We start from the raw sequence: 20369 nt of genomic DNA, 5'->3' as shown, positions 1-20369 counted from the left end.
ATTGCCGGACCATGGCGTGAAGTTTCAGACTGCGACATGATCCATGGAGGGAGAAATGAAAATACGAGGAATCTCAGGGGTGGACGGTGTTTCAAATACCGTCCACCCCAGGTCGCCTGGTTTTTGAGCTTGCCCGTGCTTGCCGAAGCTTCGTGCACCCGTATGCCTTCCTTGCTGGTGCGAAAGCTAATCCGATCGGTCAGCGAGATGGATGGTAGTTGAGGCGCATGCATCCCCGCCGCTATCGATTGTGTCTGCCACTGCCAATTTGCCATGCGGCGGCCGGCTTTCGAACCGCAGGCCGCAGGGGCTAAACCCGTCGCCGGCCGGGTGCTCCGTAGGCAATGAGAGAGCGCTCGCGGCGAGGAGGATGGCATTCGGATCCCACGAAGCTGCAGGCTGGCCGTGCCGGGTCGGGTGGCCTGGCCTCTGCGGTAGCAATCGGAGCATGGCGGCCGGATCGGCGAGCACGTTGCTGGGGCTGTGGCCTCACCTCCGAAGACATGATCCTTTCGCCATGGCTCGGCGTGGAAGACACTGTTGGGCTGCTCACCCCGCCTGTACTCGCGGCGGCGTGTCCGTGTCGCGGAAGAGGTCAGCGGCGCGGCGCGGCACGGACGGCGGCCGACCATGGAGGCGCCCGCGCGGCAGGCCGGCAGCCGCAGAAGTGGCCATGTGGGGCGTGGACGGAGTCGGAGTTGGAGCCTGGAATTGCAATCGCAGCCGCACACATCTGATCCATCGGTTGGTAACTGCCCAGGGTGGACGGTATTTCATTTACCGTCCACCCTGGACGGTATTTCGCCTACCGTCCGCGCTGGTTGTAGCAACTAGCGAGGCGCCGCCGCTTCACGCCATGTCTGGCCGGTGCCCCGGAGCACCCGCGGCGCGCCGCGTCCACTCCGACGCCGCTGCACTGGGCAGTCCTCTCTGCGTATAGGCGTCCTCTCGGGGCTGAGTCGCACAGAAACAGCTTGGCGGCCGCCGGCCGGCCAGCGTACTCGCCTGCTGCCGGCCGTTGCGGGCTTGCGGCTCGCTGGTTCGGCCAAGCTCGCCCGGCCCCGGCGAGAGGCAGCGACGCGGACATCCCGCGCACGTACACCGCGCGTGGCGGAGGTAGCACCCCGGCTCGCCGGCGAGATCATATCCGCGCCTCCAGCCACAGCAGGACTGCCTCGGCCTGCTCCTGGCCATCGCCAACACCGCCATGTTCGAGGACTGACGGATGGGAGCTGCGAGCCTGCGACGATGAGGAAGTGCTTCCAAGCTGCATCATCAGTCTCGGACGTTTTCCGTGTCTAGATGTCAGATCGCGCTACTTGTGAACTGTGATCTTGTGTATGTGCACGGACGAGATCACGAGAATGCTGCGTGGGGATTGCATGCAAGACCCTGAGGTAGAGGTAGTTGAGCGCAATAAGAGGAATCACCTTTTCCAGCATACGAATCCCCACCATTGTAGAACGGATTTGAAGGCTCGTGCTCATCAAACCACTGCATGAGGAAACGCTCGGTGGCGCATTTCTTTTTCTTTCTTAGCTAGCTAGCTACGGTTGTAGTTGTACTCTGAGAGTCTGAGTGTGTCAAACCTGCTTTCTCAGAAACGTCAAGATTTCCCAATAGTTTCCCTGTATATCGAAGAAGTTTTTTTTAGCAGAAATGTGGCTCACGCCCTACTTTTATATCATAAACAGGGTCAGTTCTTCTTTCTTTCTAACATTATGACTATAGCTATTGTCCTCAAAAAAGATAAAACAAGATGATGACCAGCTATTGCAAAGTGCAAACAAAGCAGCGCAGGGCTGGACGACTCGCACAAGGAAATTTACCATCTCAGAGCTATAGCAAGTGCGCGCACGTGCTGTTAGCTAGCTCATAGCAGTCGCTTTCGTCCTCCTTACTTCGCCAGCTTTAATTATTAGCTCGCTCATCAGCCACCACGCGGATCATGGTCTCAGCAATGTCGTCGGCCAATGATGAAGACGGCGACCAAGGAGCGGATCAGAATGTGCAAGTTTTCGGTCGTGGGCTGTGGCCGTGTGAGCTGTGGGCTGTGGCCGTGCGTATCAACTACCAGACGCTCCATCTGATGGGCACCGCTAATTTACGGTCAACCGCACGGAGGGGTTTCGTGCGGTCGATTTTCCGACCGTTTATTTTTTTTCTATTTTAGTAAGTTTTTTGTCGTTTTTTGATTTCAAGAAAAAAAAATTGAGAAAAAAAAGACAGAAGAGAAAAATTTTAGAGAAAAAAATTTGAGAAAAAAATTTAAGATGGAAAATCAAAGAAAAAATTGGAGTGCAGAAAATTTTTTGAAAAAAAAAAGAAAACAGGGAACCTTCAAGAGAAAAAAATTTTGCGGTGGAAAAATTTTTGCGACAAAAAAAACTCAAAACCTAGGGAGCTCCGCCTCCCCGCCACCTCCCCGCCGCCGGAGCCGCCGCGCCGCGCCTCCCCGCCGCATCCAGGGAGGCGGATCCGGCAGCGGCGGAGCCGGAGGAGCCCGCGGCGGCGCCAGAGCGTGGATCTAGCGGCGTGCGGCGCGCGGAGGCGGATTCGGCGGCACGCGCGTCGGTGGAGCGCGGATCCGGCGGCGCGCGGCGGCAGGGAGCTCGGATCCGGCGGCGGCGCTGCGCGGGAGGGGGCAGGGGGAAGGGGGAGTGAAGGGGGAAGGGGAGGGTCGCCGGGATCCACTCGGAGAGGCGAGGGAAGGGGGGAGTGAATGGGGAAGGGGAGGGTCGCCGGGATCCACTCGGGAGGGGCGTGGGCGAGGGGGAGAGAAGGGGGAAGGGGAGGGATGGGGGGGGGGGCGGATGGGCCGGGGTGACCGTAAGTTTGGAAGCTTACGGTCACCCGCATATTCATCATCGCGCCATCTGATCCCAGTGTGCAGAAGAAGAGACGGCCATGAAGGAAAGAGCGCCCTGCCGGAAACCTCGCGCCGTCCATCAGTTCATGGCGGATGTCACAGTCCGTGGGCTGTATTGGGCCGGTGCGACGCTAAAAGCTACTATAGCATCGTGAGTACTAGCAAGGTGGCCCGCGCAAATAGCGCGGGTAGCTAGTTATTAGATAATTTTTATATATTTCCAGATAGTATCATTATAATTTCTTTTCGAGATGTCCAAAATCGAAAGGTTATTTATGCCTTTTACATTAGTCATATTTTGTGAAATGTTTTTTAAAACATAAATTCAGGGGATTGAATATCTTATATATAACCATATATTTTTATATTTTTTACCCCTCATACTTATATTTCATTGAAATATTTGTTGTATGAATATTTTTTTAATTTTCATTGGTTATGCACCTTTTCACTTGATAGTTTCAGTCACAGTTCATGAAAAAATATCCTTAAATTTTAGAAAAAAGATCTAGATGAGTGTTCAATGTATACCGGTAGAAGTAAATAATCTTCTTTCTTTTATTTATTCTCCGATGTTCTATTCCTAAAGTTTGATGCATACATGCACACATATTATCTTACGGCTGGTGCATCATTGTCGTGCACGGGATCTATAAATTCACTATTGCAGCAGGTAAGATACATTCCTCTATTTTGTGCTCACCACTTCTATGGTCATCATCACCTCTCAAAATCTGACACGTGTTAACTTTTATAGGATTCTTAATTAAATAATTTCTTCAAAAAAAATTGGTGGACTTTATAATATTCTTTTACTCAGTCCATGTGGCAACAGAGTGATTAGTCATATGATTATATGGCCTAAATGATTGCAAGATGTCACTAAACCAGTGTTAAGCTGAGGGTGGATGATTAGTGCACAGGTTTAGTTAGTTACGGGATTGATTTCCACCAATTAAAATATAAAGACTGAATATCATACTATTGCCATTCTTAAGGGGTGAAAAATACACTTCTTCCTTTTAATTTCAAGTTAGCATTAATTATATTCGATGAACTCTTTCCATAACCTAGCCATTATATGATTATAGAAATCAACGTTCTATATACTTTTCTATTATCATGCTAATTTCAAGCCATACTTGTACATGTAGCTTACTTAAATTTATTCTATATGGACTAATTACATTTGTAATTTGCTTTTCAGCTTAATCCAAATAAAAATATTCATTTTCATTAATTATATTGATACATACCTTTATTTAGCTATTTTACATTACAATTCATATACAAATTAAATACTTACTTTCTTATTTCTAATTCTAAATTTAACTATTTATTAATTATATTTGACCTTGAACACTTATTAAACTTGTAATTTCTTTTTTTTACTTTGAATTTGATTATTTATTAGTTGGATTTTGACATTTACTATTTATTGCGCTGTTTTTTCTTTCTAATTTGCTTCTTAATCGCTACAAAAGTCAATTACTAATGTTTTAATTTTCAATTCTAAATATATGTATTCATTAGTCATATTCCATATGAACTTTTGGATCAATTGATAATTTTATTATGCTTTTAATTCGAATTAGCTATTTACAGCAGTATTCAACATGTACTTTTTTTTATCAAGTGCTATTTTTTAATTTGGAATTTAGCTATTTACCAATCATGTTCGTCGTGGACTCTTTGGTCCTAATTTTCTTTTTTTTATTCTGATTTTAGCTATTACTAATCGTATTCAGTCATAACTCTTCGGTCATATCCTAAGTCTTAATTTTTATTAAAAAAGTCCATAATAATATATTTTTAATTGCATTTGATATGCACTCTTTGAGTTAGTTAGACCGTTAGATCTTCATAAAATCTAACGATGTATATTTTTATGTTTTTTCAATTAAGATGGGAACTTCTAGACCCTCTTGACGTTAATACCCTCTTATTAATATAACAAATTTAATTGTATAATATGTTATTTATTCATCATATTTGATATGGACACTTTGAGTTAGTTTAGAATGTATTTTTTTATAAAATCCAACAGTGTATATTCTTATTATTTTTTAATTAACATGAGAATTTCTAGACCCTTTCAACGAATTTGATAGTTTATTTTCAAATTTGTTGTTAACGTAGGAATTTGTAGATTCTGTCATGAACGTGATGTTCCTTATTAATGTGGAAATTTTGAACTCTTTTAAACAAATATAATGGTTTTTTTAACACTCGACCTAGCCGCACACACGTGCTAGCGCTAGACGTACAGACCTCACTGCTGCCTTTCGCGCGTGCGCACGTGGCCTCGCCACCTTCGTGCTTGCTCGCGTGCCAGGGTGCCACCCGTGCGCAACTCGCTGCCGAGGCCTGGTTCATGCGCAAGATCGCTGCCAAGGCCTGGTTCGTGCAGAGATTGCCACACCGCCATGGCAGCCTTGTCGCATTCAACGCCCATAGATGAAAAATCAAACATAGTGTCCGAAATCAAATGCCTAGCAAATTGACTCTCCTTTTTTTTAGGGGAAATTGACTCTTGGATGTTTGAAATTGAAGTCTGATTACATGAATCATTAGCTATTGGAATGAATTGATAGGAAAGAGCAATATATGCTGGTAACACCGTACCTGGCGGTAGCAGGATTAATTTGACACGCACGCACACAGGCCCATGGCACCGAGCGGCGGTATGGAGTGCTAGCTGCCGAAATTGATGCTTGGCCGAGCATATGTAGAGGAGATCGTGAGGACCAAACAGCAAGGCTTAGGCTCTCCTTGCGTTGCTGAGAGAGATGGGAGGACGGATGAAGCATAGAGATTAGATTGAGGAGAGAGAATGGAGGCACGTTAAGAAACCGTATGGTTAAATTTAGCAGCACAGACACCATCCATAGATAATGTAGATTGGGACTGCCCTAACACTTTTTAATAATATAATAGATTTAATTCCATGATAAGCTATTTATTAATCGTGGACTCTTTGAGTTAGTTTGGACCGTTAGATCTTCATAAAATCCAACGGCTGAAATCCTTCTCTTTTTTAGATTAATGTGGGAATTTTTAGACTCTCTCGGAGAACATGGTGGCTTCTTTTAACACTTCTTTATTAATATAATAGATTGTAGCAGCGTACAATACTTCCCAGTTTAGTCTCATATGGGAAAAGAAACGAGAGACAAACCAGTTTAAAGCTCGGTCGTGGGAAGTTAATAATTTCGGTTGCAATTTTTTGCGCGAAGCGAGAACGAAAGCGTAAGAGAGTTATTTAGCAAGTGTGTTTTACTCAACATGCAGAGTAGATCTTAGCCGTTATCCAGGGCCGGGTCGTTACAGGGGTATCAGAGCCAAACTCTCGCAGTTTCACGCCACATACAGGCAGAAGTGCGCGTACATGAGCACGTGCGTGCGTGGGGACACGGATGCCACCGGCATGTGTGGACGGACACACATGGGCTGCTGGCAGTGAACCCACGGACGTGGCACATGAGATTGTTAGCACTAGACGTATGGGATGTGGCCCAAGAGAGGAGATTCTGCTCCTTTGTCCCATATGGATAAGCTGGTTCGATGTCTCGACGAGGACATCGAGTCCTCAACGGTGGGTGATTGTCACAGTCCGTGGGTGAATGTGCGGCAATATAGCAAAAGCTACTGTAGCGTCGCGGGTACTGTAGCAGCTTTACAGTACTTCTCAGTTTAGTCCTATACCGGAAACGAAACGGAACGAGAGACAGACCAGCTTAAAAGTTCGGTCGTGGGAAGCTAATAACTTCGGTTGCAATTTTTTGCGCGAAACGATTACGAAAACGTAAGAGAGTTATTTAGTAGGTGGATTTTACTCAACGTGCAGAATACATCTTAGCCGTTATTTCGGGCCGGGTCGTTACAGCGGACGCCGCCGCCGCCGCTCGCATGCATCTGCTGCTGCGCGTCGTCGCCGTCGCCGCCTACCTTCTTCTCCTCCTCGCGCCGCCGCCGCCGCTCTCCCGCGCGGCGACGGTGGTCACGCGCCTGCCGGGGTTCGACGGCGCGCTGCCCTCCTGCCTGGAGACCGGGTACGTGGGCGTGGACGACGCCACCGGCGCCGAGCTCTTCTACTACTTGGTGGAGTCGGAGCGGAGCCCCCGCGCGGACCCTTTGGTGCTGTGGCACTCCGGGGGGCCGCGCTGCTCGGCCTTGAGCGCCCTCGCGTTCCAGATAGGGCCTGTCAGGTTCGTCGAGAGACGCTACGACGGCGCGCTGCCGCGGCTGGTCCGCAATCCGTATTCCTTGACGCAGGTGAGGACGAGACGATCCTACCCTCTCTCTTTTTTTTCTCTCTTTTAATCTTCGTTCACGCGATTTTTCTCTCGAGGCAATCTCCTCTCGATGAACAACCATCTGATCAAACGTGATCAGGTGGCAAGCATTCTCTTCGTCGACTCGCCTGTCGGCAGTCGGCACTGGGTTCTCGTATGCGCGTGATCCCAGAGGCTACGACGTCGGAGACATCTCAGCGTCTTTGCAGATCCTGACATTTCTGAGAAAGGTTGGGGAACACAAAGCTAGCTCTGAATCTGATCAGCTTATTACACACTTTGATTTGAAGAACAGAAGACGAATTCATGAGCATGCTTTCTTACTTCTAAGTCTGCCTGTGTAGTGGTTCGATGATCACCCGTGGTATCTTTCAAATCCGTTCTACCTTGGCGGGGACTCGTACGCCGGAAAGGTGACTCCTCTCATTGCGCAGCATGTTTCAGAAGGTGTCATTTCTTTTGTGATGCCAATTTTTCCCTAACTCCCTGGATGACATCATTATGCTAACTGTGTGCCATGCTCCAGGAATTGAAGAAATGCAGTACCCACTTAACCTCAAGGCACGTAAGGCCGTGTTTAGTTTCCCTTAAAGTCCAAAAAATTTCTAGTACTACAGTAATTTTGAACGCTTGACCACTAATTAGAAGTCTTAAGTGTGGATAACTAACAAAACTCATTCCATAACCCTCGGGTGTAATTTCGAGACGAATCTTTTAAGTCTAATTAGGCCATGATTGGACAAAGGCGTGCTACAGTAAATAATCTCTAATGATGGATTAATTAGGCTCGTTAGATTCATCTCGCGATTTAGAACCCATCCGTATAAAAAATTTTATAAATAGATTTCATTTAGTACTTCTAAATGCCAAGATTCCGTTTCCAAATTTTTTGGAAAACGGAGCTAAACAAGGCCTAAATTCTGGCATACAAAATAGTAATGAGCAATTACCAATTGACAAAAACACGATCATATATGTAAGTAGCAGGTCTAGTCATGACCTATCGTTTCTTTGTGCAGGGGTATATAGTCGGCAACCCTGCCACAGGGGACAAGATCGATGAGAACTCTAGAATTCCATTTTCTCATTCATTTGGAATAATATCTGACCAACTATATGAGGTGTGCTTATTCCTTGTCACATGCTTTGGAGATAGAAGAGTGCTACTGCTAATAGCACACTAGCAGAGTACTTATCCTCTTTCTCCCCTTTTATTCATCCAAGGCTGCTGTGGAAAACTGTAAAGGAGATTACGTGAACCCGACAAACAAACTCTGCTCTGACGTAGTACAAACTATCAATGATGTAAGCTTTACCCATTGTCCAAAAGGGAGAAGTCCGGTTTATACCCTCTGAACGGTCACAAAAGTCCGATTTTCAATCTTAAACTAGAAAATCGGATAACAAAGGTCATCAAACTGTTAAAACTAGACAAATTTGACACCTTAGGTAGTTTTCCATTTTGTGAGAATTAAAAATATTCGGATTTAAACTAAAAAATCACAAGTAATTCATTTTAAAAAATATAATAAAAATGAAACCTATCTATTGGCACGATACTTTTCAGTTATTCGGATCCAATTTTTTATTTTTATAATATTTGGTTGCTTGTAGTTATGTCTATTGTTTTTGAATAACTAAGATCCAAATAGAGAAACAATAGATAGGTTACATTTTTAGAAAAAATTTGGTACTAGTTTCATATTTCTCTGATTTAAAACAAATTAGTTTTGATTTTTGTAGATCTAATTAGAATTTTTGTTTTTTAAAAAAATACAAAACCACCCTGGAAACCACCCAAGGGCCAAATTTTGCCCGGATTCGACAGTTGAATGGCCTATGTTATCAGGTTTTGTAGTTGAAGGTCGAAAATCGGACTTTTGCGATAATTCGAGAGTGTAATTCGGACTTTTCTCTATTCTAAATGTCTGAACATGTATTGTCTCTGTATCTAGTACGTCCAACTAAGGCTAGCAGTCGTTTTATCTTCACAGCTCAAGTCAGAAGTTGATAAGGAAGGCATCTTGGACCTGGTATGTCCCTTTGCTTCGCCCAAACCATGGAGAGATGCCCTAAGAAGAAAGTCTCTAGCAGAGGAACACTATCCACTGAGTGACCCACCTGATGAGCCTCCTTTTGGTTGTCTTGTAAGTTTGTTCTGTTGATTGTTATTAGTTTATTTATGCAGATCTAGACCAATGAAAGCCAAATAATTAGTAGTTAGCATCTCTTGATCGCTACAAGTTGCCTTTTGAAACACAGGCGTACCGCAACTACCTGTCATACTTTTGGGCTAACGACAATACCACCAGAGCTTCTCTTGGGATCAAGGAGGTAATAAAATGCTTTCTGATCAACTTCCAGTACATGAATGACAAGGATGTATATGTTTTTAGCTGCAATTGCTTTGGACTAAAGTTCTAATGACAAAAGGGTAGCACTAATAGGGAACAGTGAAGGAGTGGATAAGGTGCAAACTTTCCGGAGAACTTCCTTACACGTCTGATCTTCCTAGCAGCATAGAATACCATCTCAACCTGACAACCAGGGGATACCGCGCTCTTGTCTACTGGTGAGGACTTATAGAAGCTAATAATTCAGTACGTAGGATCGTCATGTCCTATGTGTATGCCACCATTTGAGTCTTCTTGACTTTGCTTAGTTGTAGCTCGATCTTGTGAGCGCAGTGGAGATCATGATCTCACTGTACCGTTTTCGGGCACACAAACATGGATAAGATCCCTTAACTTCTCCATTGTTGATGACTGGAGGGCATGGCACCTTGACGGTCAGGCTGCAGGGTCAGTCATCTCTTCTGATGCCCTAGTCTTTTCTGTCAGCCAATCTATTGCATCGTCATTGTTCGCATCATTTGACAAAACTTTGATGTGGATGCGTAATCTTGTGATTCTGAATTTTATGCTAATTTTGCTAGATCAATCTAACGAACAATGCATTTCATACTTTCTGGCCAGATTCACAATAACGTACGCCAACAATCTAACGTTTGCAACAATAAAGGTTTGTCTTGTAGATTGGATGGACTATCAGATTCAGATTCACATATATAGTACAAGTAACAACACCACTATATTTTGGCTATGGATGTAGGGTGGCCGTCACATTGCTTCAGAAAACCGGCCCAAAGAATGCTTTGCTATTGTAAAAAGGTGGCTCAACATGAGCCTCTCTGATGCGCCTGCTCGGGTTGCATCCCGTTCTGAATTCGGGATGGAAGCATGGAATGAAGCATGAATAAAATATTTTGAGAATTCTGATCGACGAGTCAAAAATGAAACTCATGGATTTGGAACATGGAGACCTCCTTTCAATTTGCTTGCGAATATCGTCGATGTGGTGTTGGGCAAGACCTGAATAAGTTTTGCTTCCAAGTTGCATCATAAGTTTCCTGCTCTAGAGATCTGATCGTGCTAGTACTTGTGAACTGTGATCTTGTGTATGTACACGGACGAAATCACGAGCAATTATTCTTGGGTCAATACTCAAGATTTACCTTCTGATGTAAACATGCTGCGCAATTAGAGGAAATCACCTTTTCCAGCATTACGATCGCCGCTCGGATAGATCGCCCCGCTCCCGCGGCGCGTCGGCGTCGTAGGCAAGGCAAATCATCATTGCAATCTCGTCAAAGATCCTGAGACCCAACTGCAGTTCGGACCTCCCTGATTTGATGGTCACCGGAGTATGGAAGCCTAACAAGCCTAGGCCCCCCTAGCAGTAGGCAGGAGCTACCTTCGCCGTGTCGCGTCCGGTCCGCGGCACGCGGCGCCTCCTATAAATGCGCCGCCTCGCCTGCCTGCCTCGCCAACAACGACCTATTGCTAGCTAGCCCGCGGCGAAGGAGGAGAGCTGATCGAGGACGAGGAGCAATGCGATGGGGCGCCGCAAGGTCTCCATGGGGCTGATCCCGAACCGCCGGGCGCGGGCCGACACGTTCGGCAAGCGGAAGAAGGGGCTCGAGAAGAAGGCGGAGGAGCTCTCCGTGCTCTGCGGCGTCGACGTCGCGCTCGTCGTCGCCGCGGGGGACGGCGGCGGACGTGTGGGAGTCGAGGGAGGGCGTGCTGGCCCGGTACCGCGCGCTCGGCGCCGAGGCGCGCGCGCGGCACACGCACCGGGCGTACCTCCAGGCCGGGCTCGACAAGTGGGAGGCCAAGCTCGCCCGGGTGCGCCAGGGCGGGCCCGACGCGCTCGCCCGCTGGGAGAAGGCGCTGGACGGCGTCGCCACGGAGGAGGACGCGCGGCGGCTGCTCGACGCCGTCGACGCCGCGATTCGGGCCGCGGAGGACAGGCTGAGGGCGCAGGACCTCCCGCCGGTCGACGACGACGAGGACGGGGTCGTGCTGGACGGGGTCGCGCCGCTCAACTTTGCCGCCGCCGCCGGCGACCACTACGGCCTGCTGCATGATGCGGTCGGCGGAAGCGGCGACGCCAACAACGGCCAGCAGGCCATGTGGGGCACCAATGGCTTCCACTTCCCGCAGGGCGGCACCGCCGACGCGCAACACACGGGGTACGGCTTCCAGACCTACACCAGCGGCGGCGGCGCGGGCGTGGAGGAGGGCTACCACCTGCAGATGGCGCCGGACATGTACAGCAGCCGCGACCACAACAACGGCCACCTCGCCAACGCCTACCAGCAGCACGGCTACGGCTTCCAGTGTGCCGACGCCAGCTACTCCGGCGTGCCTTCTGGCTACGCCCAGCCCAGTGTGCCCATGTGGTGGAGCGCCGACGAGCCGCGCCACGCCATGCTGCCGCTCGAGTACCCCGCCGCCGACGCCGGCCTCAACTACGCGGACACGGCGGCGGCACAGGGCGTCGGCGGGAGCTCCTTCGCCATGGGCGCCGCCGACGGCAACTTTGTCCACTCGCAACCAGCGCTCTCCCTCGCCATGAACACCATGGGCGGCAGCGGCGACAACTTCACCAACGCGATGCCAGCCCAGCCCCTCGCCATGAGCTACGGTGGCGAACTGACGGTTGCCGGCAGGTACGCGGCGCAGTGGCAGGCACCCCCGCACCCCCAGCGCGCCGGCGGCGACCAGAGGCCCACCATCGAGCAGCTGCATTACCTCAGCGACCTGGAAGACACGCAGCTCCACCTCTATGGAAACTAACCGTCCTTCCACTCCGTTGTTAGTAAGTAGCGTGTGTCCGGAGTCATAGAAATTAGAGAGTCGATCAAGTTTCAAGTTTTGTACCGTTTTTTGTTTGAAAACTAGTTTTGTACCGTCTGATTGGTTAGGTTGCCGTCTGATTGGTTAGGTTGTTAAGAAGCAGCTTCAGGACCTTTTTTTTAGGCACGGGAAATTTGCAGCAATTTTGTACTAACTAGTCTATCAACCCGTGCTTCCGCACGAGCTAGTTAAAGATGTCTAATAATTATCTATCTCATGCTCTTTTTAACCAATTAAATATTCTAATTCAGTATTGTAAAGATACATATTTATCATTATGTAATTATAATAAATGTGATAGGTTTAGTTACTAACAAGTTTTCTAACTTTGCATCATACCTCCATATATGTTTGATATGTATTTAATTGAACACTTTGTTTAAGCAATGTAAACAACATAAAAATTGGTATTCTTATCTCTTCTCTTATACATGAATATATGGTGAGACACATATTATGATTAGTATTTTTATATAAATAATAACATAAATAATATATTAATAATGATAGAAATAGTAATTTAGAATTTTATATTGACGCGCTTTAAGATTTTATTGTAATAAAATAATTTTGATTAAGATTGGGAGTTTATTTTAACTTTTCATTATGATATCATTGGATAATATATACAAAAATTTTGGGGGTTATTTGGTATTATTTTATAATGGTATAAGTGGATAATTTACATTAAGATTAGGGGGTTACTTTAGATTTTTTTTTTATAATAGCAGAGGTGGGTAATTTAGATACATATGTAGAGAGTAACTTTAGTCTATTTTTTATAATAGAAAATGTGGGTAATTTATTAGAAAAAAATAATAGATCCAATTGCTATTATGATTAGAGCTACTGAATTGATGGCCAGATATTTCTGATTTTTTGTGAGAATTTGTAAATTTTTTCTATTTTTTTAGACTGTCCACCTAGAATTATAGGCTTCAAAAGGAGACTCCAATCAGTAATAGTAAGATTTTGATTTTGATTTGGGGTTTATTTTATTCTTTTATTATAATATATCATTGGATAATATATTTGAAAATTTAGGGAGTTATTTTATATTATTTTATAATGGAATAAGTGGGTAATTTACATGAAAATTAGGGTGTTACTTTTGATTATTTTTTATAATGGCAGAGGTGGGTAATTTAGATATATGTATAAGGGGTTACTTTAGTCTATTTTTATAATGGCAAAAGGTGGGTAATTTATTAGAAAAAGATAACAGATCCAATGGCTATTATGATTAGAGTTGCCGAATTGATGGCCAGATGTTTTTGATTTTTGTGAGAATTTGTAGAATTTTTTTTTATTTTTTTAGACTGTCCACCTACGATCCTAGGTGGCATCACCTGAAGGCTCCAAAAAAAACTTCCAATTAGTAATAGTAAGATAGGTAACAGTGATGGAATGGATAAGGCGCAAAATTTCCGGAGATCTTATCTTGTCTACAGGTGAAAACATACACAGTACTACAATCTAGATAATAAGTCAGAAGGATAGGACCATTATTTTCTATACATGGGGAATAAGATCCCATAACTCGAAGCCTCGTGTCACATCGCATCGTGCGCAATGAACTCATGGCAATGGCGTGCACTGCTGCTTTCTCTGGTTACTAACGCTGGCTTGTGCAGGGAAGACAAGCTGTGCAGGTATCATTGCCCGCACTATCTCTGGAAATTCTGGAGAAAATTGCATATTTGGAGCTCTAAACATCATGTTTGGCAGTTTTGCGATTACTAACATTAACTTCATAAAAAGAGTTGTCTCGGTGGAGAGTAGTTTAACTATCACTTTCTCTTCTTATGTTGTTCTCGTTACTTATAATACAAAACTAAATTGCAAGGGGTGCGCTCTAACATGTTGTAAAAACTCTTTTTTTTATCTTAATACAAAAATGCGCTATTCTCTTGTGTATTGGATAAAAAACTTCACAAAAAGGAACTCCAAACATGTGACACTTGATTTTTCATACCATTGAGTGTATTATCTCTATTTTCTATTTTACTTTTTCCATTTATTGGCTCAACCTGAACAAGAATTCCTGCCTGAACCGCCATGAAACCATAAGCTCATAATTCAGTAGGAATATAGGATCGTTCATTTCTCATGCGTCCCCGGACGCCGAGCCCGCGCTGTCGTGGCTTCTCTTAGCCGGGGCCTGGCGCCTCGTGCGGTGCGCCCGGACGCCGAGCCTGCGTGGCTGCGGTTGCGGCTCCTCGCCGGCAGTGACGCCTAGCCTAGCCCCTGCAGCCCGGCGCGCCCGCTTTGCTAGTCCGGCAGCCGCTGCGATGCCCCGCCGCCGCTACCTCGTCTGGCACCACCCCGGCAGCTCCTTCCCCCACCCGGCGACGCCCCTTCTCCACCGGAAGCCCCAACGCCCGCAGATCCGGTGGCCCTCTCCCCCACACCGGCAAGATCCATGAAGCACGAGCGAGATCCTTCGAGGTGGCGCGATGGTGTTGCAGGGGAGTCGGCGGCCCTCCCCCACTCGGAGCGCGACGACGCCCTCCCCACCCACGGCGACGCCCTCTCTCTCTCTCTCCCTGGCGACCGAGCTTCTCCCACCCTGGTGGCCATGGCGCTCCCCGCGTCAGGCTCTCTCCCTCTATGTTGCAAATGTACATTTTAAGGGGCGTTTAGTTCCCAAAAATTTTCACCTCCCCTTTAAACACATGTATAAAGCGCTAAATGTAATTAAATAACAAAACTAATTACACAGTTTGGATGTACATGACGAGACGAATCTTTTAAGCCTAATTAGTGCGTGATTAGCCATAAGTACTACAGTAACCCACATGTGCTAATGATGCGGTCAAAGGCTTCAAAAGATTCGTCTCGTGGTTTCCAAGTGAGTTCTGAAATTAGTTTTTTAATTAGTGTCCGAAAAACCCTCCCGACATCCGGTCAAACTAGCGACGTGACATCCAAAAATTTTTGTGTATGGAACTAAACGGCCCCTTAAGTTTTTCAAACGTTTCAGAGGTATGCTGCACTTGTTGCATATGGATGTTGCAAGGAGGTGTTGCACATGCTGCATAAGTGTTTCGGAGGCATGTTGCAAGCGTTTGGTTGAAATGTTGAAATGTTTTATCTATTCCAGATGTATCGTTGCAAGCATTTTGATTTGGATGATGTTTGAAAATGTTACATGAAACATGCGTTTGATGTTGCAGCGGAAATTTTATTCCCTCAAAATATGATGTAACATTGAACTTTTTTATATTTTATATTTTATATTTGTTTATGTTTCAGATGCTTTGTTTTAATGTTGCAAAATGATGGACGTCCGGGCGCAAGCCCCATTCTAAATTCTGCCAGGAAGCATAAACATAAAGCGATAGAAGAATGAGAAGCAGGCTCTGCAAGTGGGCCGGGTAACTGATACTGTGTGTTTGGGCCGTGAGTTGAGGAGTAGATTGGACCCGCTGTGACTGGTGTCCACCGTCTCTTTAATCGTCGTTGATGAGCCGAAACATTCGAAAACCTGAACATTTTGTTTCTTCCCACGGTTCCACTCGTTTAAAAGGAACACAAAACAGTGCATCAAAATTCCCAAAAAAAAGGATTGATATCTTATGCAACGATCCATGTTCATGCGCAATTTGAGGTTGAAAAGAATAGTGCAAGAATAAACAAAAAAAAGAAGACAAAATCAGCATGCAATTACGATCATGATCTTATCTTATAGTGGCGTTTCTCGGTACGAATGAGTGGGTAAGATCACTGAATTCCCCTATTGTTGGTGACTGGAGAGCGTGGCATATTGATAGCCAAGCTGCTGGGTTGAGTCATCTTCCCTTCCTTTATTTTCCCATAGGATGTGCATTACAAGTGATTATTAAAGAAGTGTTTTACTACAAATCAATCATCTGGGTTTTCGTTTTCTTTACCTGACTGTGATGTCATTTGCATCTGTTTTAATCCTCTCATACAGGTTTACGATAACATATGCCAACAATTTGACCTTCGCCACACTGAAGGCAGCAATCCCAAAATAATGTTCCAGTCGATAGCTCACGCAGTTTACGCGTTGGCACACTGCTGATGCAGGGTGGTGGCCACACTGCTCCAGAATTCCAGCTCAAAGAATGCTTTTCAATGCCTCAACGGCTGCTGAACAATAAGCCAGATTCATCTGCTACTCATCATTCTGTACGGGAATGCTTCTCTCCAGATACCAAAGGGGTGTCGTCACCCAGATAATTTGTACCAAGTACATAATGTATAAGTTTACTTAACTGGTAAATCATCCCCATCAGAACAGGGGGGGGGCAATCATGAACTCGTTTTTTTTTGTAAGCATCAGTTACAAGTATGAGCACAGTCTATAAACTACAGATCCTAGAACACATTCTCGAAGCTGCCCTATGATTTCTGCCCAAAACTGGCATTCTGAGACCTGAAAGAATTCCAGCGTCAATCATTGTATGAGATCACCCACCAAAAGGATTTGTAGTGCTTGTTAGTAAACAAATCAGTCTTTCTACCAGCAGAAGCCAAGATTCTCACTGTGTATCGTATGCATCTCCATATGCTAAGGCCTAAAACTAATTATCTCTCGACTCTTTTGGAAGTATATCACGTCTCCACAACCTTAAAGGGAATCTTCGACCTGTAAACAAGCAAACTCAGATTCTGCCAACTGAAACAGCTGCTGCTGTAGCATGTGTAGACCTATAAATTTATGAGATTGTGCGGCAACCAGGAACTTACCTCGTGGGCTTCTCGAAAACAATTTCAATACCTCATCAATCAGAATTACCTAACAATTAGACGAAATTAGTCTGCCAAATAACTACAGAGGAAAAGATATATCAAACAAATATGAGTTCGCTGCTAACTACCCACTGCTAAAACAATGTTAGAAGTAAAACACAGATCACATCAATTGAATGGCATAACAAGTAAGGTAGAACCAGTACTAACAGGGAAGGATAGATAAAGAACAATTTTCCACTCAGCCCACGATAATGGAGACACCTGCACAAGTATACCACAGTTTATCCAAAATACTTTTAACATAAATAATAGAGGACCACACAAGAATGAAGAAAGACACTTACTGAGAAAAGAGCGGCTAGTGGTTCAATGTACAGGACTGCTACGTGAAGAAGCATTGTCAGAATAATTGACCCAACAAGCCATAGGTTACTCCATGGATGAATGACACTGGATAAGAGTGAAGCTGTGTTAGTACAGAAGAAGTTTATGGCACATGCCACCACCTTTTCAGTGACACCTGCAATTCTCAAGTTCACAGAAATGGGAGGGGCCCAACAAAACAAGTAATTGGGTTTAAATAATGACTATTTGTTCTATAATAACACAAATATAAAAAATCGTGATACATTCTTTCTTTTGCTCGTAAATATTACTCTTAGGTTCTAGAAAAAAAAGGATAATAGCTTAAGATTTCAGGTGTTTTTCAGTTGACTTATCCAAACTTTTAAATCCAGTCCATTATAAACCTCTAGATTCTGTGTAAAAAAAATGGTCATGGTGATGTAGAAAACATTGTATTTGAAGACGCTGGTTGTGTAAATACCTTAGATTTAGTTGATGTTCTATGGAGACACATCAGAATCACCTTTCACAAATGAAAAGACTAGTTTGGTTTTCCTTTGCAAATCGATCAAAAGAACAGTGCAGAAACACAAAACATGGATGCAGGCAGCTTCTCTCCTAAATTACAGCAAGTAATTGCTCCAGCCAAAAACTAGCCAACCAGGTGACATTTCAGGATGTTCAAAGTTTTCAAGCCTTAAATATTAATATCTTTAAAATTCATTCTGAATATACAAATTTGTCTCGAAAAGTAATCTTACTAGGTTTAAAATATATTACAACATAAATTAGTGGTCATAGTGGAATTTTGAATGCTCTACGAGTGACCAAAGCATCACTCATTTGTTATTGGAGGTAGTACATGTAGATTAATAATAGAACAGTGACAGTAATGGAGGACAAGAACTCTTACAGCAGAGATTGGTTTTCACTTAGGTTATTCAAGGCATTAAACATCTCAACAACAACAAGCACAGTCATTGAAACAGTGGATGGATGACGATCCTCAAAGATGCTGCAAGGATAAGAAGTTTGCCTGGCAGAACATGAATCAAAATTGACCTGCAATGGTTAAAGGAATAAATTCGGAGTGTATGGAATCAGTAGGCATATTAAGGACCCACAACAAACTTCAGAAAAAAAAACAAAATGAGATAAATTAGACTAACTCATTCGCAACCAATCAATACAAGTGAGTTCCTAGCTCCCGTAACAAGACAATTTTAATATGTTTTCTGCATTCGACTCATTCAGATATAGTCGACCAACATTCTTTTGTCAATAAGATGCAACTCAATGTGACAAGCACAGACACCTGTTGTCATATGAAACTAGTACTTATATGCTTTACATGAATACCCTGTTGAAGTATAACCTTTCGTTGTTGGATTGTTGAGAATAATACTAACAACAGGTCATTGCATGACAGTTCCAGTAAATAAAGAAAGGTACCAACATAGAAATTGGGAAATAGTTCCAAATTCATGACTTACCAATTCAGAGTATGGTAATCCAGGACCATTTTCAGAATAAACGAACCACCAAACAAAACCTGCTATAGTAGCAAGGCCGACATAAGCTGCATCAACAAAAAAAAGAGTAAAAACCTGCTACAGCTGTCAATAGGAATATCAAAATGTAAACAGATAGAAGAAACAAACCTCCAATGACCAAATAACGGAAAAAGAGCCACCCGCTAACCACAGCTTCATTAACCTGTAATGCAATGAAAAAAAAGGAGCATTGTTTAATATCTGATATGTCAGTTTAGAAAATGAAACCCGTAGTTCTTACTTGAAATGACATGCCTAGCAATTCATAGTCATCAGTATAAACTCATGTTTTTGTCAATCATCTAATTTTTATGTTGTCACCAAAGCAAGTATCAGCAAATCAAAGGTTTCCTGGGTACAAGGTTTTTGCTCAATGCAACATCCGTTAGATATTAATTAGCAATATTCTTGTGCACAAAAAATCCAACTGCAAATAATAAGGCTCAGCAGGTATGTTATAGTACAATCTTTGACTTGACTCTGCTAAAAAGGTAGTAAGCTGATCAATAAGTATTTATTGGGTAAACATCATTTGCTTAATTGAGTACCAGTAAAACATGCATTAACACAGTTTCATAGAAGTGTAAACATAAGTTACCAGCATGAGATCATGAATAGCTCTTGATACTCAGGTGCTTAACCAAATTTTAAACTACCTTGCGGGGCTTGACTGTCATGATGTTGACATCAGGTTTATTGAAACCAATTGCAGTTGCAGGCAATCCATCAGTAACAAGGTTCACCCAGAGTAGCTGGACCTGCAAAGCAATGACAAAAAGGCATAAGCATAATTCACATCCATGCAAAAAGTAGAAAGATCCGCAGAAAAAAAACTAATGTTTAAAACGGATTTGCAAGCAGACAGGTGATAGATCTCATAAGGGAGGCGTGTGAACATAAACAAGGAAAAAAAATTCATCACATGATAAAAATGTGCAATACAGCATTCATGAAGACCATTATCACAATAGTTTGCAAGCAAAAAATAAGGGAGAGTTTCCACTCACAGGTATAAGTGTGTCAGGCATCCCAAGCACTGCCGCCACAAAAATACAAACCACCTCTCCAATATTTGATGAGATCATGTACCGAATAAACTGCTTGGTGTTATTATATATGGCCCTTCCCTCCGCAACAGCCTATGAACAAATGGTAGAACAGGGTTTTGGATAAATATCATCATCTGACAATAACGACCAACTGTTCTCATTATTTGTATGTCACACAATAAGAAATAAGCTTACAGCAACAATTGTGGCGAAGTTGTCATCCGCCAAAACCATGTCTGATGCACTCTGAGATATTAGAAGCGTATAATGATTAAATCCAAGAAATAACCGTTATTAATAACTAGAGACTTAAGAAAGGGTGAAATTGGTTATAAGGA

General features: G+C 44.1%; 1 protein-coding gene and 2 pseudogenes across 3 annotated transcripts in view; 2 read left to right on the top strand and 1 right to left on the bottom strand.

The window, feature by feature from the left end:
• Positions 1-6790: 6790 nt before the first annotated feature.
• LOC120692671 lies at positions 6791-10638 on the top strand (annotated as a pseudogene).
• Positions 10639-11059: 421 nt separating this feature from the next.
• Positions 11060-12377, top strand: LOC120688685 (annotated as a pseudogene).
• Positions 12378-16568: 4191 nt separating this feature from the next.
• Positions 16569-20369, bottom strand: part of LOC120692669 (calcium-transporting ATPase 3, endoplasmic reticulum-type-like) — a 29885-nt gene continuing 26084 nt past the window's right edge. Inside the window, exons 25-36 of one of the 3 annotated variants that reach the window (XR_005682700.1) lie at positions 20227-20277; positions 19990-20121; positions 19639-19740; positions 19091-19145; positions 18923-19008; positions 18343-18491; positions 17911-17952; positions 17429-17534; positions 17292-17345; positions 17079-17127; positions 16853-16977; positions 16569-16764 (exon numbers count right to left, since the gene is read on the bottom strand). Coding sequence is in view for 2 of the 3 variants with exons in the window: in XM_039976043.1 (XP_039831977.1) it covers positions 16913-16977; positions 17079-17127; positions 17292-17345; positions 17429-17534; positions 18343-18491; positions 18923-19008; positions 19091-19145; positions 19639-19740; positions 19990-20121; positions 20227-20277 (849 nt within the window). In the remaining variant the exon portion in view is untranslated. Of the gene's footprint in view, positions 16978-17078; positions 17128-17291; positions 17346-17428; positions 17535-17910; positions 17953-18342; positions 18492-18922; positions 19009-19090; positions 19146-19638; positions 19741-19989; positions 20122-20226; positions 20278-20369 lie in introns of all 3 variants that reach the window. The other 2 variants (XM_039976043.1, XM_039976042.1) reach the window with 2 other exon arrangements.

The sequence above is a fragment of the Panicum virgatum genome, chromosome 9N (genome assembly GCF_016808335.1).
Source record: "Panicum virgatum strain AP13 chromosome 9N, P.virgatum_v5, whole genome shotgun sequence".
Lineage (NCBI taxonomy): Eukaryota > Viridiplantae > Streptophyta > Magnoliopsida > Poales > Poaceae > Panicum > Panicum virgatum.
Note: the sequence above shows the minus strand (reverse complement) of the source record. Positions and strands in the feature narration are given on the sequence as shown.